The sequence below is a fragment of the Gracilinanus agilis genome, chromosome 2 (assembly GCF_016433145.1).
Source record: "Gracilinanus agilis isolate LMUSP501 chromosome 2, AgileGrace, whole genome shotgun sequence".
Classification (NCBI taxonomy): domain Eukaryota; kingdom Metazoa; phylum Chordata; class Mammalia; order Didelphimorphia; family Didelphidae; genus Gracilinanus; species Gracilinanus agilis.
Window position 1 is genome coordinate 671,768,365 of NC_058131.1, and position 18,311 is coordinate 671,786,675.

Genomic DNA, 18,311 nt, shown 5'->3' on the forward strand with positions numbered 1-18,311 from the left:
TAATGATGAAAAGAATTAAGTGCCAAGGGGCTAAGTGACTACCTCTTGCCTTTATTTTCCCAAATAAATGAGGCCACTACTTCCTACTCATCATTCAACAGCAACTATATAAAAATGTAAGGTTGCTTCCCTACCTCCCTCTGTCTTTAATAGAAACGTCTATGAAAAATAAAGACTCGTTTTACTTGATTTTCTATTTCCCAAACTGTCCTAAACTTTCCCAGCTCTTCTCAAGTCTCTCACAACACCTTCTGTCTCACCATCTCAGATGAGATCCTGTCTCATCACCTCCCCTTCTGGGAGATCCTTCTTCTCTTTTTCTCATCTTACATTCATCTGGCAAGTCTTGCCATAATCTCCTCTTCCACTTCAGTCTTGGATGAAGAGGTAGCCCCTTTCCTTGTTCCTTGTACCCTTGACTGAATGCCCTCTCATCTTCTCCATCAGACTGCCCACACCATCATCTCCATTCTCTCCCTCATCTTCAGTCTCTTCCTTTCATGTCTTCTTCCTTGCTGCCTGCAAACACGCTCATGCCTCTCCCATTCTCAAACCTTTCCTTTGATTCCGAGAATGCTCTGCTCTTCCCTTTCATCTCCATCACTGCTCCTTATCATCTCCAGGATCAAATCTGAAGTCTTCCATTTAGCACCAAAGGCTCTTCACATCTGGGTCTCTTCCTACCCTGCCAGTTTTCTCACACTTTATTTACTCTGCCTCCAAACACTCTATCAGCCTCCTTGGTTCTCTCCCATGGCACTCCATCTCTTTCTCCTGGCTGTCAACCATGCCTCTGAGCTGCCTCTTCATCTCCTCCTCCTCTCAGAACCTCTTGCTTTCTTCAAGGCCAGAGTCAGCTCAAGCACCACTCTGCAGAAGCTTTGCCCAGTCTCCTTAATCACTCGAGTCTTCCCCTGTCCTCTTTATATGTCTTTTATGTACCCTTTTTATTTCCAAGCTGTCTCCCCCACTGGAATGTAAGCTTCTGGAGGGCAAGGACATTTTTATCTTTCTTTGTACCCCTAGCACTCTGTACAGTGTTACAAAGGACAAGCACAAATTAAATGCTTATTGATTGATGGAATAATTAAATAATACTGCCTTCACCCTGTTCTTATGGTAGAGCTGTGGTATTTCTAAAGCCATTCCAAAGGGAAAAAAAGATTTTTAGGTAAGCTTTAGAAAAATCAACTTCTGTTTCAGAAGACAGAAATCCCTTTGTAGAACCACTAACCCCATACCCAGAGATTGAGGTGTGCCTCAATATCCCCTTTTCCTAAGGAGCACAAAGCCCTTTAGGGTTATCACTGGCACTTCTTACCATACCTATTGGGGAGATCGGAGTTTCAGACAATTTGGATGGCCCCTAAAGTGCCAGGACTTTCTAATCTGGCTGGCTGTTCAGAGAATGGGAGATCATGCCTGACAAGAGGATCGGAGACAAGAGTGCTCTGTAACACGGTTCTCCTGAGAATAGTACACGCTCCAAAGTCTCACCTGGCGTGTCATTACAAAGTATGCATATGTCGCCATGGCACTTCCATATGTAATGAAGTAGGTGACTGGCTCCATGATGTCCCAAGAGTATTCCCACCAGGTAAGCCGGGCCAGGATGCCAAACTGTGTGGCCATGTAGGCCAGCCCACCCCATAGCACCAAGGTGGTCCTCTTCTCTGCTTTCCTGCTGATCTCGATCCGCACCTGTAGTGTACAAACAAATAGAATTCTGATATAGAACCAGTTTATTCTTCAAAGTGAAACTTGCTCTGTGATCACCAAGGTGACAGGGACACTAGAGGTCAGGCCATAAGCCCGTTTCAATTCTAGTAACTATTGTCTGTACTTCAATACTCTGTCTACAGTTCTTCTGTCCTGGGTGCCATCTCATCTGAAATTGGAGTAACCAACATCGTTTTGTTCACATACATGAGTTTTATGCTTTGTTTCTGAAAAAATATAGAGGGCAGAGCTGATGGGATCCTTTCTTGGCTCTTTACAAAGTGGACTTATCAATATGTTTCTGTTAGATAGGAAAGGAATTAAGCTGGAATTATTCTGAATTGTCATTTGTTCAGGCTGTAGATTATTTACTTTAAAAAGGGAAAAGACCCCATTTTAGGTCAAGAGGCGGTCAGTCTCCAACCTAAACGAGAACTTCCCTCAAAGGGATACACTAAAGATTGTTTACAAGTTGAAAAATGCATTTTGATCTTAGGAAATTCAGTATTATGACTTCATTTAAATTTCACATTTCTTGACATTTCTATTGCTTCTGAAAATTCCTAGTGTAGAATGATGGAAAAGTATCCATTCTGAACACAGAAAACTTAGTTGAAACCATAAGATCATAGAGTTAAGAGATGGAAGGGGACTTAGATATCCTCCAGTTCAATCTCTTCATTTTTACAGATGAAGGAAACATAGGCTAGGCGCCTATGTTTAAGATTAAGTGACTTGCACAGCCAGGGTCACTGAGCAAATAAAAGGGGGGAGCTAGAATTTGGAGTGACTCCCTAACACTGCTTCTCCAAAAAAGAAAAAAAAATCTTTGCTGAGATTTCCTTATCTGGCTTATTTCCAGCCCTAAATGAAGAGTAGTAGATGGGCTGGAAAGCTCCAAGGTTTATTATCAGAAGTACAAGCTTTCTCTCCTCAGCTACTTCACTGGCCTTCACTAGGAACTTTACCAGGACTTGGCCACATACCCTAAAGGAGTCTGCATTTGGGAGGAGCTGACAGCAGTGTTCCGCTGTAGGAGGGCATGGAGCTCATAAAGGATGGGCGGCATTTGAACGTTCACCTTTTCCAGGGGAGCGAGTTGCTCCTTGAGATCTTCTAATCTCTCGACAAGCTCCCTTTCCTTACTCAGCTGGTGCTGCTCAATGCACAGTGTGGTATAGAGCTGCTGGACCAGCGTCTTCACTTCATTCAGTGTGGCTGCATTTTCATGGCCTAGGAGGTCTGAAAGCAGAGGGTGGAAAATTTCTGAGTATATATCTCCTGGGTAGTGCCCAGAAACAAGTAGATTCACAGTACTACACAAGCTTTTCACCTTAAAATCCATTGCAATAAATTAAGAAATGGACGGTCTTTGTTGGGTGGGCATTTTCTGTAAGATTCTAGCAAATGAATTCACATTTGAGCATTTCCAAGTTTTTGACAGCAGTCTCTACTGTGAGTATTCTCAGAAGTCAAGTGAGTCACAGTTAAGTGTGTATTAAAATAATGTAAACAATGACAAGCCTTCTCAGAACAATAAATTTATTTTTTTATTACTCAAAAACAGCAAGGAACTAAAGCAATTTCAAACAAGAATCATTTTAAAAATCTTGCTCATCATTAACATATGTATGGATAGTTTACTTGTGGCTCAGATATTTTATTAGTTATTCTCCCTTGTGGTGACCTTCTAAGAGGAAATTATATAAAAGATGTTTACATTTCAGATCTCAGATGGATGACTTGAGTGCTGCATTGGGTACCCATCAAATATGAAAAGAACCAGAGGATTCAGAGAAAGACACGAACAAGATTCAGAGAAGGCACGGATGGGTTGTAAGCCCTAGTAGCATATTGAACAGCCACCCAAACAAGTTCACAAACTCTATGAAGTTAAAATTCAACAGTAATGGGTGCATAACCACAGCTAGCTGAGATTCAGCATATATTTTAGCCACTGACTAAGTTATAGGTAGGACTGTAGCCTCCACTGATTGAGGGAATAACCCTTTGATGCAACTGCAAATTCAGAAAGTGTTGGTGTGCCATTAACCCAAGAAAACAACCAAGGGCAGAAGTCTACTACTGTATGCTTTCCACAAATGTTCCACCTGCCTCTGTCCTCTATCATTCCTCTTGGTAAGAAATTTGGAAGACAGGCCTTACTGCTATTTTCTGAAGACACCAGTACCTTGGGTTTCCAATCTCAAGATTCCACCTTAAAACTATAAATAATGTGCTGGGGCTCTCAGGAAGTCCATCTTCCTATGGAGTTTTACTTCAAGGACTGTGTATGATGCCACCAGTACCTGGTACTTTCTCCAGTTGGGCAGGTCATACTTATTTTCATTCTTTGGGGCTCTTCTCCTCCTCCAGCAAGTTCTCTATTTATGGAAGATCCACCCCAAGAATGGTGTGGGATGGGGGGCTGCCCCTGGTTCTCTTTCATTTAACAGACACCAAGGCAGCATGCATCCTGTCTGTCTGTTATCCTTCCCCTTGATGCATGGCCAGCCTGTCTCATTCTGCGGTCAGACATCCACCCCTCTCTTATCCTTTCCCCTAGATTCCTGCTCATTTTTCCACTGGTAATATTCATGCCACCATGTACCTTTCTGTTACCCTCTGGGTGTCCTACAAGTCCAATCCTTCAGCAACTGTATAACTTATAGCCACACATCCACCCACCACCTGAAGGCTTCTGAGGCTAAAAAGATGGGCTTTTGTTACAGGGAGAACCTTGAGGTTATTAAAGTTATGACACAATTTCCCTGGAGCAAAACAGCTCATCCTTCTATTCATTTCTAGGCCCAGCTCATTGTCTGACCAAAATATACATGATGATGTGCCAGTTCCAGAGGGTGTTCAATCTAATGGCATGCTGTAATATGAACAGGCATTTTTTTGGTCCAATTATTTCTTTCCTGTGTGGATAATTAGGCTAAAGCCTTCTAAATGTTTTTAGGTCCATTTAGAGGCTTTGTTGTAGTGTTCTAGGGCTTAATGCCATCAGCACAGTGCCTATCTGGAGGGTCTTATCACTTACAGGTATTGTATTTTCCAATTGGGCTCTGTACTAGATACTCCCCATAAAAAGAGTAAACGCTGTTAGCATGCAAACATCTCCCAATTTAATGCCTTTCTTGAGGTTAATCTTCAAATCTGAACAAAATCATTTTGTTGTTTCATCTTTCAATGAATTTTGTATGACATATGCATGGGAGACACCTTGTTGAAGAAGCCTTTAAGCCTTCATTCTATCTGACAGAATCAAATCCTTTTAAAAAAAATAGTCAATAAGCAGTAAGCATAGTATGACCTGAAAAGCTCTGTACTTTTCATTCAATTTTGTAACTATGTTGTATACAGAGAAAACTTATGAAAGCTGATTTCTCATACTTTTATCAAATATGCCATTGATGTCTATATGATTTTAAGTTCTCTTTTATACTTTTATTTTTTCTTTAAAAAATCTATTTTCTTTCTTTCCAACAAAGGAGGGAAAGGGAAAGGAAAATAAAAGTATTGTAACAAATATGCCTCATCACACAAATTCCCATATTGGTTATATTAGAAAAATATATATGTTTCATTTGGTGCCTTATCCTGTCACCTCTCTGTAAGGATGTAGATAGCCAGCTTGCCTCATTACTGATCCTCTGGAACCAATAGTCATTGTTTCACCTGATCATTACACTGATTAGAGTTCTTAGAAAAACAATGTTGGTAATGTACGAATGGTTCTCTTGGTTCATACTTCAATCTGTAACCAGTTTATACAAGTCTTCCCAGGTTTCTCTGAAACTGCTGTTTTCATCATTTCTCATAGAACAACAATAATCTTGTCCATTTAAACACCATAATTTGTTCAGCCATTTTTCTAACTTCTTACTTGAAATAGACAATTGAAGATTGAATACACATACACACACAGTATGATTAAAAAAAAAGATAACAAATCCAACAGAAAAAGAGGTGGGGATAGGAAAGAATTAAAATAAAATAAAATGAAATAAAGACTAATATTGGAGGAAGAATCACAAAGAAAAAGTAAAGATCTAGAAAATTAAAGGCTGACATCAACTGGTGATGTATGAACAAGTTGTGGTATTTGAATAGACTATTAGTGATTTATAAGAGATGATCTGAAAGCCATTTTCAGAGAATCCAGGAAAGTATGGGCCAATGTAAACCCAGTAGAACTAGGAGAAAAAGGTAAACCCTGACAACAATCACAACTTTGAAAGATTTAAGAGCTCTGATCAATGTAGTGACCAGTCTTGGGTCCCAAGGACCTATGCTTATATGGTGTCACCCTCCTCCTGAGAGAGAGGGGATAGACTTGAGATGAAGAAAAACATACAGTTTTTTTTTAACCCTTGACTTCTGTGTATTGGCTCATAGGTGGAAGAGTGGTAAGGGTGGGCAATGGGGGTCAAGTGACTTGCCCAGGGTCACACAGCTGGGAAGTGTCTGAGGCTGGATTTGAACCTAGGACCTCCTGTCTCTAGTCCTGACTCTCAATCCACTGAGCTACCCAGCTGCCCCCAAGACATACAGTTTTTGACATGGCATCTATGGAGATTTTTTAATGTATAGCTATGTTTGTACCTAGTGGGATTCTCTCCTTTCTGTTTTTGATTGGTAGGTGGGAACTGAGAGGGAAAGTAGAGTTGACCACAGTTATTAAGAAAAAAAAAAGAGGCCAAAGAAACATATTTTTTAAATTCATGAGAGGAAAAAGGGAGTTAAGAAGGAAGCATGGATTAGTAGGATAGTTTTGAAAGTAATACAATGGGGGCTGCTAGGTCGCTCAGTAGATAAGAGAGCCACGACTGGACATGGGAGGTCCTGGGTTCAAATCTAGCCTCAGACACTTCCTAGCTGTGTGACCCTGGGCAAGTCACTTAGCCCCCAGTACCTAGCCCTTACTGCTCTTCTGTCCAAGAACTGATACTTGGTATTGATTCTAAGACAGAAGGTAAAGGATAAAAAAAGAAAGAAATGGGTTGGATTTAATTTTATGCTTTTTAGAAAGTGGTATGGAATAGATTCAGAGTTTTATATACAATCTATTTTTTGTATTGTGCTTTGTATATGGAAATGCTCATTTTTTTGGGAGGTGTTTGTTAAGTTCAAAGTTTAAAAAATTAGATAAAAAAGAAAGGCACGTGTGTCAATAGCTGTTGATATTTTCTTGACTTTTTAAAAAATTATGAAAACAATCACTTCTTCCCAGACTTTGGTATTCAGGTAGCTTCAAGATGCTTTCAAAGTTGTCCCCAGATGGACCTCATCTGCATACTTAAGTCCAATTCAACTGCTCTTTCCTTTTTTGTTTTGTTTAATGCAATTTCTGCTTCCTCTGAAGTTCATCAGACATAGTATCCAAACTAGTGACTCCCCTTTAATAAAACCTCATTAGAGAAATACTGAGCAATCTTTTCTATTGTTTGTTGTCCTCTTTCTAGTCTAATCCTTAAATACTCAAAGGATGCTGCTTTCTTTGGATCTCAACAAACTTGTTTGACAATATTCCACCATTCTTCTCAAAATTTTACAAATGGATTCATGTTCTAAGCTCACACTGTCCTTAGCTGTTTTTCCTTGAGAAAAAGAGCAAGTATTTGGCAGCTAGGGCAGCTTCTAGGTTCTTTCGGACTCTTCTTTGTGGCAACTGATGTCCACTGGTTAAGCTTCCTTCCTTAAGAAACATTGATAGACTGTGAGGGTGTGTTGAGGGGAGGTAGGTTATTCTATTTCCATTTATCAGCATCAATAGCTTGTTTAAAGAGACACAGTTATCGTTGCAGAAGTGAGAGACTGATGGATTCAGAATGTTGTATATAATGTTTGACTTGCTTGAAATGCTGCCTAGTTTTGCTGAACTTATTTTTTCACTTTCATTATTTGTTACAAATAAGGATCTTCTGGGAGATGAAGGAATATGTAGGTGTTATATGAATAAAAGATAGCAAAACAATTTAAAAAATAAATCTGACTGGAGTTGACTCAATTGTACATCATATCTTTTCATTTTCATTTCATTTTTATTCTAAATTTAGTATTGATTTTCAAATTTACACATGGTTTATTATGAAATGACTTTACATTGGTAATCAATCATTTCTTACTGCTTATAATAAAATAAATTTTATTCTTTGTTGATGTTATTTGGTCCTTGTCATATCCAGTATACTATGACTCTCTTCTTAAAGAAATTATGTATAATACATAAGGCAATGAAGCACAATGGGTATACAAGAATGGGTGTCCATGAAATTTAGCCTCAGTCAAGAAGTCCTGTGTTCAAGTCTGATCTCTGACATGAATAATCCTGGGAAAAAGTCCTCAAAAGACATCTCAGGGCATCAAACAACTCTTTAAGACTCTAAGTTGGAGAAGGGTGAGAAAGTTCTTTACATCGATCTTCCTTTCCCTGTTATAGTATAGGTCCAGTTTTTAAAAATGCAGATAGGTGTGTATGTTCTATATAGTCCATAAACTTCTGGCCTTTCTTATTTCTAACTCATGAAACTATGTTTCCCAATAATTTTTATCATCCTTAATTACACTTTTAGATTCAAGTAACTAAGTATTAAATCATATGTTGTTTTAATGGGAGGATCTGCAGTACTATTTTTAGTAGCAAAGAACTGGAAACAAAGTAGATGACCATCAGTTGGGTATAGTTAAACAAATATGGCACATGAATGTAAAAGAATATACCCGATGAGAAGGAAGAAGTCACAGAAGCATGGGAAGACTGATACAGAATGCAGTAAGTACCAAGAAAGAATCGTGTGTATTTATATACACGTGTGTATATATATATACACACGCATATGCACACGCAAACACTGACTACAACAATGAAAATGGAAAAATCCCAACAAAATAATCAAAATTGAGTGTTGTGAAATCATAATGACCAATCTTGCTCACAAAGAAGATGTAAAAACGAATCTCTCACCCTTCTTAGAAAAGATGAGGAGCTATTTGTGTGGAACACTGCATATGAGATCAAACTTAGTTGATATTATGGTTAGTTTTACAAATTTATTATTTTTTCCATGTTAAAAGGGACTGGGTTGAAGGGCAGTTAGGTGGCTCAGGGATAGAGAGCCAGGCCTGGAGATGGAAGGTGAGTTCAAATCTGGCCTCAGATAATTCTTAACCGTGTGATCCTGGGTAAGTCACTTAACTCCCTTGCCTAGCCTGTACCACTCTTCTGCCTTGGAACTGATGATTTAGTATAAATTCTAAGACAGAAGATAAAGGTTTTAATAAAAAAGAAGATTGGGTGGAGAAAGACAGATTGGGAAATATAAGTGAATTAAAACCAAAAGAGACCAATAAAGTTTTTGAAAAAATAATAATTGAGGAATTGCTTAAGTTTTTCATTGAATTTCTCTATCTGCAACAGATGTCAATGCATAAGCTGATTTATCTCCATGGTGGCCTTTTTTGCAGATATTTATCATGAGCACTGATAATCAGAATATTCCCATGAAATGTTCCTGGTCTCTGGCTGGACAACAAAACCAATTGTATCCCTCATCAAGGAGGGCCAGTGAGCTATCCTACCATTTAGTTATCCTACCATTTAGCTATAACTATCTTTTTCATTTCATAGTGACAGTGGCCACACTGATATGACTCTCTTTTTCCAGTAGTATATCTACTAACTTGTCATTGGAACAGTAACACATAATTTTATAAATGGCCTAAAGACTGTATATTCTGCTCCTTTCCATCACTCTGCTCTTTCTCTACAATAGTGCAATGGGCTTGCAAAAGACTGGAAGCCCATTTCTCTTAGAGTTGTGGATTGTCATTGCCAAATAGCCAGCCTGCTGATGACAGGTGGCTTCCTACTTCCTTAGCCTGGTTCTTGGAGAGCTGGCACAATCTGCTGTCAGGACAGTTCTCAAAGACTTTCAAACATGGAAATTATCTTATACATGAAATGTGATGTACCTCCCTCACTTATGCTGATGTCACTTAACCAAGCAAACTTAATTATTCACAACAGAGCCAAGAAAAAGGAGAAGAAAGGCTTCTGAGAAATCATAGTGGATTCTAGTCCATCAATAAGCATTTATTAAGCACTTTAGAAGGTTAGGCATTGGGCTAAGTGCTGGGGGATACCGAGGCCAAAACAGCCCTTGCTCTCAAGGAGCTTACATTCATTGGCACATAATGGGTATGTAAGAAACAAATTAGATACTATAAACTTTACAGAGGAAGGCTCATGTGTCTAGAAGGACCTTGAAAAAAAAGCCAGGAATTCTAAGAGGAGAAGAAGAGGTAGAATATTCCATGCATGGGCAATGGCCAGTGTAAAGGCATGGGGATAGGAGACAGAGATTGTGTGAGGAACACTAAGTAGGCTGGTACTGAGGGATCCTAGAGAGCATGGAGGGGAGTCAAGCGTGAAAAGACTGGGGAGGTAGGAAAGGGTTAGGTTTTAAAAAGCCTTCAATCCCAAAGAGAAGACTTTAATTTGATTCTGGAGGTAAAAGAGAGTTACAAAGCAGAGAGAAATGTGCATGGTCCAGGCAATCTGAATTCGAATGGCAGTTTCTCTGGGTGGAGAGAAAGAGACATCTATGAGAGATGTTGTGAAGACTGAAATGGCAAGATCTGGCCACAGATCAGATATGTGAGGGAAGACTGAGCAATCCGGGATGATGCTCATATTGAGAACCTGGTGAGGGAGAAAACGATGGTTCCTTCATGATAACAGTTCATTTCAGAGGAGGGGATGGTTTGGGATGAGTTTGTTTTGGACATATGTTTGAGATTCCTGTAGGACATTCTCTTAGTAATGCCCAACAGGCAAACTAAGATATGGGAGAGATTGGGCTTGGATATTAGGGCTGAACTTTTGAGATCTAATGAATTCACAAAGTAAGAAAGTATAAAAGGAAAAGAAAAGATGGTACGTGGGAGAGCCTTGAGGGATACCTACTTTTAGGGGGTGATGCCAGAATGAAGGTCCTAGCAAAGGAAACCAACAATGAATAGTTAAGCAAGCAGGTAAGAGGAAAACTGAGAGCAGTGTCAGGAAGGAGAGACAGAGAATGATAGCTGGCAGGGTTGACAGGATCCGGTTTGGGTTTTTTGAGGATGGGGGAGACATTGGCATATTGGCAGACATAAGGGAAGGTGCCATTTAATAGTTGAAGATGAGCGATAAAGTAGGGATGCTATTGGGAGACAGTCTACTAGAGAAGTTGGGAGGAGATCTTAGCAAGAGTGTAGTTAGAAGAATTGGCTGTGAAAAGGAAAAGGGGAATGGATAGTCAGTCAATTAACATTTATGATTCACCTACTATGTGTGCTGGGTACTGTGCTAAATGCTGGGGATACAAAAAGAGGCAAAAGGTAGTCCCTGGAATGCCTGCCCTTTGATCCAGTCATACCATTGCTGGGTTTGTACCCCAAAGAGATCATAGATAAACAGACTTGTACGAAAATATTTATAGCTGCGCTTTTTGTGGTGGCAACAAATTGGAAAAGAAGGGGATGTCCTTCAATTGGGGAATGGCTGAACAAACTGTGGTATATGCGGGTGATGGAATACTATTGTGCTAAAAGGAATAATAAACTGGAGGAGTTCCAGGCGAACTGGAGAGACCTCCAGGAACAGATGCAGAGCGAAAGGAGCAGAGCCAGAAGAACATTGTACACAGAGACTGATATACTATGGTAAAATCGAATGTAATGGACCTCTGTACCAGCAGCAATACAATGACCCAGGACAATTCAGAGGGATTTATTATTAAAGAACACTGCCCACATTCAGAGGAAGGACTGCAGGAGAGGAAACATATAAGAAAAACAACTGCTTGAACGCATGGGTCGGGGTGGACATGATTGAGGGTGTGGACTCGAAACTACCACACCAATGCAACTACCAACAATTTGGAAATAGGTCTTGATCAAGGACACATGACAAAACCAGTGGAAATGTGCATCGGCCATGGGTGGGGGGAGTGCGGGGGGGGGGGGGTGAAGGGGAAAGTAGGAGCATGAATCATGTAACCATGTTAAAAATGAATATTAATAAATGTTTTTTAAAAAAAAGGTAGTCCCTGCTCTCGAGGAGATGGGGAAGACATTACACAAACAACTATGAATAAAAAAGCTACAGATAAGATAAACAGGAAAAAATCAAAAGAAGGAAGGCACTAGAATTTAGAGAGGTTGGGAAAGGTAGAAGATGAAAATTTTAGTTGAAATTTAAAAGAAGCCAGGGAAGCCAAGATGCACAGATGAGAAGAGAAAGCATTCCAAACACACAGGACAGTGAGGAAAAAAATTCCCAGAGCCAAGAGATGGAGCATCTTCTTTATGGAATGGCCAGGAGGCTGGTGTTACTATATCAAAGAATATGTGGTACAGTTTAAAGTATAAGGAGATTAGAAAAGTAGGAGGGGGCTAGGTTATGAAGGGCTTTGAACACCAAAGAGAGGATTCTGTATTTGTTCGGGAGCCACTGAGGTCTATTGAACAGGAGAGTGACAAGATTAAACCTTCACTTTAGGAAAATCATTTTAGTGGTTGACTGGAGAATAGACTGGAGTGGGGGAGAGACTAGAGGCAGGCAGACCCATCAATAGCTATTGCAATAGTGTAGGCATGAGGTGATGCCTACACTGGTGAGGTGGTGGTGTCAGAAGACAGGAGGGAGGTGTATTTGAAACATGGTGCAGAGGTGAAATGCACAGGCTTTGGCAATAGCTTGACAACAGTGAGAAGTTCAGGATGTTGTGGATCTGAGGGACCAGGAACATGGGGGTAGGTACAAAGGGGGAAGGGTTTAGAGGCAAAGATAATGAGTTTTGTTTTGGACAATCTGAATTGAAGGTGCTGACCAGACATTGAATTTGAGATGTCTGAAAGTGGGAGCTGGAGACGCCAGGTCAGCAGAGACTTGGGGGCAGGAAAGGTAGATCTAAGAAGAATCAGCATAGAGATGGTAACAAATCCATGTGAGTTGAAGTAGGATGACATGGGGCAAGAAGAGAAGAGGCTATAGGACAGAGCCGGGAGGGACATCTACAGTTAGCTGATGTTATCTGGATGAGGATCCAACAAAGATAACTGAGAAGTGATCAGAGAGGCAGGAGGACAAGGAGAGAAGAATGTTCTGAAAATCCTGAGAAGAAAATGTCAAGGAGGAGAGAGAGATCCACAGGGTTAAAGGCTGCAGGGATAGTGGATAATGGAGCAAAGGAGGATACAGAGGGGGGATGAAGTCAGAGGGATGCAGACAGTCTCAATTATTTGGTAAAGTCCAAAGAGACATCCCTCGGCTAAGAGGATATGGGGAATGGATGCTGTGGTAGGTTTGAGGAGAGCTGAAAAGATATGGAACAATCATTGTGGTGAATAGGAAAATCAACTACAGGAAGGAAATTGTCTTGCTGACATAAGAATTCAGTTAAATTTTGATTGCATATTTGCATTACTTCCTCCAGCTCCACTACATAGCATGTAATTAGAAGTAAAGACAGTGGATTATAACAACAGGGAATTAGGATTTGGTAAGGCATGAATGGCAATAGGAGGAGGGAGAATGGGATGCAAGAGGGGAGGATAGCCCTGAGTTGAAATGTTTCTGTGCTCTAGAACAATGTCAGTTTTTATACAGATGCCCTACACAGCTAATAAATATGTATATTTCCTACTATTATAATAGGAAATATACATATTTATTAGGTCCCTCCCCCCCTTTCTTTCTTATCTTTTTGTAAGATTTATCTAGGTCAAAATTAGGGGTATACCCAGTGCAAGGAAACCAGAAGGCAAGGAAAAGTATAATGCCTTTTAGAAAGATTACATCCAAGTCAGTTAACAAATTCTGGCATTTAAAGAAGCTTAAGTTATCTGGAATATTCACTTGGTGAGACAGCTCATCCTGAATAATGCTCCATGAATGAAATGTGTTATTGTATTTAGATGTTGGCTAAATAAGCATAAACCCATATAGTCTTCAGAGCTAGCATTGTGCTAAGAACACAGATGATATAAATTCTTAAAATAAATTACATTCTAAAATTAGGTAAAAATGATTCGACTTTAAAAACAATCTGTTCCTCAAGGTTATCCATGAAACTTTCTTATATTTGAAATGTAGTTTTTATAAAAATACCTCTCCCATATGTTCCCCAACCCCAGAAAGGAGCTATTTACTTCTCTTTGGTGGTCGAACATGGTATGTTATGTCGTTAATGACCAGTTTGAAGTCATCAAGGAGCAAGAGGTCTATCCCTGTTGAGGAGGCAACACGAACACCATCTGTAAGAAATTTAAATGAAATTTTTCATGTGGTCCATAATTATTTTTATAGAGAGGTCAGAGACAAGAGATCTTCAAAATCAAGTTATACATAAGTCCCAATTATCTAAATGTAAAAATGGCTTTACCCTTTTTGAATTTCATTTAATTGTTCTTCATTCATAAATACTAACGAGGCCATACTTTTTATTCAAGTCCCTTAAAACACATGTTCAGGGTTCCTTATATCACAATACATATAAGGATAAGGACAACGAAAAACTGAAGTGCCTTGCCATAGTATGCACTTAATATAAATGTCAAAAAGAGAATTGGAGTAAGGAAAAAAGCAGACAAACAGAGCTCTCTGCTGAGCTCACCTGGCTATACAGGTAGCTGATTTTGAATTATATCATACTCAGAAGCTATATCCTTTGTAGTTTAAGGGTAATAAGATTACTGACTACCAGAAATCTCAGCTTAAAATCTACAGGCATAGAAATCCACACAGATTTTCCATTTTCTTGAATGCTTATAATGGAAGTTATTTTCACCAAGGACTTTTGTATGTTAATCATAGCAGCTTGTACATTTATGAATACTTATAAATATTAATTATTCTATAAAGGTGCAGGCTGGATATAATGAAGAACACCAAACTGGCTCATTATTTCTAATAAGTTGAAGGGAGGGTAGTATTTAAAAAAGAAAACTTATAGTTCTGATGGTTATTTTTTCCTCAGGACTGTTTAAAGCTATTTTAAAATTAATTACTTTTTTAAAAAATTGATATCTTTTGTATATATGGGTATATGAATTGGGGTTTTGGCTTTAAAAGATTGCTCGATAGCAAAAATGAATAATATGGAAATAGGTATCAAGTAATAACATTCATACAACCCAGTGGAATTGCTTGTCAGCTCTAGGAGAGGGGAGAGAAAAAGGGAGGAAAGAAAATGAATCATGTAAACATGAAAAGATATTTTTAAAATAAATTAAAGTTTGAAAATTGACATCTTATTTAGCCTTAAAAATTTTATATGTCTTTTATGTACTGTTTACTTTTAAATTTGAAAAAGTCTGAATTAAATGAACTCCAATAAGAGGAAGCATTTCCATATGTGAAATAGGACAGAAAGATAGTTACCAATCAATCAGTAAACATTTATTGAGCCTACCATGTGACGGGCATTTTGCTAAATGCAGGCAATACAAAAAGAGGTAAATGACAGTCCTTGTCTTCAAGGAACTTACAAAATATTGGTGGAGACAATATGCAGAGCAAGCTTTACACAGGATATATAGGAAATAATTAACAGAGGAAGGCATTAGAATTAAGACGGGGAAACAGGACAGGATTTAGTTGGAACTTAAAGGAAGTCAATAGTGGAAGTAGAGGAGGAAGAGCATTCTAGGCAGGGGGGACAGCCAGGAAAAATGCCTGGGAGCCCAGAGATGAAGTGTTTTAGTCATGAAAACAGCCAGGAGACCAGTGTCACTGGATCAAAGAGTACATATTGGTGGCAATCTCTATTATGCATAGCTTCCTTAAAAAAAAAAAGCATATGACAAAATTCAACATGTAACTTTTGCAGCTGTTGTGTCTGTCTATGTTTCCTTCTGAATGTCCTATTTTCTCTACATTTAATAAAGATTTCAATGGCTTCCCCCCCACTTCTTTTATTTTCTCCAAAAACTATTATTTCTCTTCCCCACCTACCATATTAAAAAGAAAAACACATTCCTTGTCAGAAATATGCACAGTCAAGAGAAATAAATCCACACATTTGCTGTACACATCTCATTTGGCACATCGAGTCCCTCATCTTTCATCCCAGAGGTGGGTGGTGCACATCATCGCCATCTTTTATAGTGATGGTCAGTCATTACATAGATCAAGAGATCGGATGTCTTTAAAAGTGTTTATCTCTACAGTGTCAGTTACTGCATCAATTTTCTCCTGGCTCTGCTCATTCCACTCTGCATCTTTCCATCATTTCTGGCAACTTAATAACATTTTATTCATATGCCACATTTTTTCAGCCATCCCTCAATTGATGGGCAACTCTTCTTGTTATTGTTTCCTGTTCTTTATAACAATATAAATGCTGGGATTTGGCCTAGAAGTGGTACAGTTATGTCAAAAAGTAAGCAAAGTTTAGTGACATGGTTCTAAATTGCTTTCTAGGATAACTGGACCAATTCATAACTTCATCAGTGTAACTATTTTCCTAAAGTCCCACCAACAACTATAATTTTCCTTTTTGATGATTTAAAAAAAAATCTGATGCATATGAGGTAAAATATCAGGGTTATTTAAGTTTGCATTATACTTATGATTAATGATTTGTGTGCAGGTGGAAAATTTGCCACACCTGCACTACATTCCCAGCATCCTTCTAAATATGTCCCTGGTGTACTTAATGGGGGGCGGGGCAGAATGTAGCTCAGGTAAGGCAAATTTTCCACCTACACATTTGGAAGCTTTTTTACATGGCTTTTGATAGTTTAGATTTATTCCTTAAATAATTCTATATATCCTTTGATCATTTATTGGGGATTAGCTTTAAATCAGTTCCTTATTTATCTTTCATTCATCTAAAGGAAATGAGACCTTTATCAGAGGAATTTGCTGCAAATATTTTTTTCCAATTAACTATTTTCTTTCTAAAATTAATTGAATTGGTTGTTCCAGGTCAAGTTTTTTTTAATCAGTACTAAATCATTTTTATAACTATTGCTTTGTAGTACTGTTTGAGATAAAGTGTTATGTTCCTTTCTTTCTTGTGTTTCTCTTTTTATCATTTCTCTTGAGAATATTGACCTTTTGTTGCTTCAGAGTAATTCCGTTGTGTTGTCTACCTATCCAAAATAATACATTGGTATGGCATAAAACAAATATCAATTGGGTTAGTATTGTCACCTTTACTATAGTGGCACATCCCAGTCATGAGCAATTAATATGTCTCCACATATTTAGTTCTACCTTTATTTCTATAAAGTGTTTTGTAATTACACTCTTTTTTATTTTTTTAAACCCTTACCTTATGTCTTGGGGTCAATACTGTTTATTGGTTTCAAGGCAGAAGAGTGGTAAGGGTAGGCAATGGGGGTCAAGTGACTTGCCCAGGGTCACACGGCTGGGAAGTGTCTGAGGCCAGATTTGAACCTAGGACCTCCTGTCTCTAAGCTAAGCCTGGCTCTCAATCCACTGAGCTACCCAGCTGCCCCCTGTAATTACATTCTTAAGAGTATTTTGAAGTCAGCTCTCAAATGTCATATATTCTGTAGTTATTTTAGGTAGAATTGTGGACAGAATATTTGTCTTTTTATCTATTCCTGCTGTGTTTTGTTGGTAATATATAGAAAGGCTGATGATTTGTGTAAGTTTATTTTATATTTTGTTCCTTTGCTAAAGTTATTGTTTCCATTTATCTTTGAGCTGTCACTCTAGTGTACTCTGCATAGATTGTTATGTATGCAAAAATAATTTTTTTCCCTCTTTGACTATCCTTATTCCCTCAATTTGTTTTACTTGTCCTATTTTTATGGCTCATAGTTTTAGCACTATGTCAAATATCAGTGGTAATAATGTACATCCCTGCTTTCCCCAGGATCTTAAAGGATAAGAATCTATTTTATCACCATTACATATAACACTGGCTCTTGGTTTTAGATAGATACTGCAGGTAGCTGAGAAAGTAACTCCATTTTGTCTGTACTTCATCTTGTTCCTAACTGTTTGTATTGCAGCCACTATCCTCGACTCCTGTCTGTGACTTTCTTTACTGTTAGAAGAGCAAGGACAGTCCTGTTTATTGGGGATGGCAGAGTTACAGGAGATAGTTAATCTAAAGAGCCAGAGATACTGTCTCCTCTATGAGCCTCCAGCAATAGTTCGAGTTAATCCATAGGCACATAATACCCAATTTACTTCCTGCTTAAATCAAAATCTAGATGTTTTATCCTAATGTTCTTTGGAGAGTCTTTGCTTCTGAGAGTGGAGGTCCCTCACTGGGAAATTCAATAAACTCTCACTGGTTCCTAAATTTATGGTATTGGATGATAGTTTTGGAGTTTTGGCTACCAACAATTTACTATTTATCAAATTATGTAATGATCCACTTATTCTTTTGCTTTTAGTTGTGTTTTTTAATAGAAATGGGTGCTTGATTATATTAAAAGCTTTTTCTGCATTTATTGATACAATTATATAATTTAGATTGTTTTTAAAAATAATACATGTTTTTGGTTTTCCTTAGATACTGAACCTGCATTCCTGGTAAAAATCCAACCTGATTATA

The 18,311-nt window shown here is 38.4% G+C and overlaps 1 protein-coding gene across 1 annotated transcript in view; it reads right to left on the reverse strand.

The window, feature by feature from the left end:
- Positions 1-18,311, reverse strand: part of MCU (mitochondrial calcium uniporter) — a 182,748-nt gene that overhangs the window by 7,475 nt on the left and 156,962 nt on the right. Inside the window, exons 4-6 of the mRNA XM_044659087.1 lie at positions 13,924-14,028; positions 2,801-2,961; positions 1,498-1,701 (exon numbers count right to left, since the gene is read on the reverse strand). Of these exons, the coding sequence (XP_044515022.1) occupies positions 1,498-1,701; positions 2,801-2,961; positions 13,924-14,028 (470 nt within the window). The remainder of the gene's footprint in view (positions 1-1,497; positions 1,702-2,800; positions 2,962-13,923; positions 14,029-18,311) is intronic.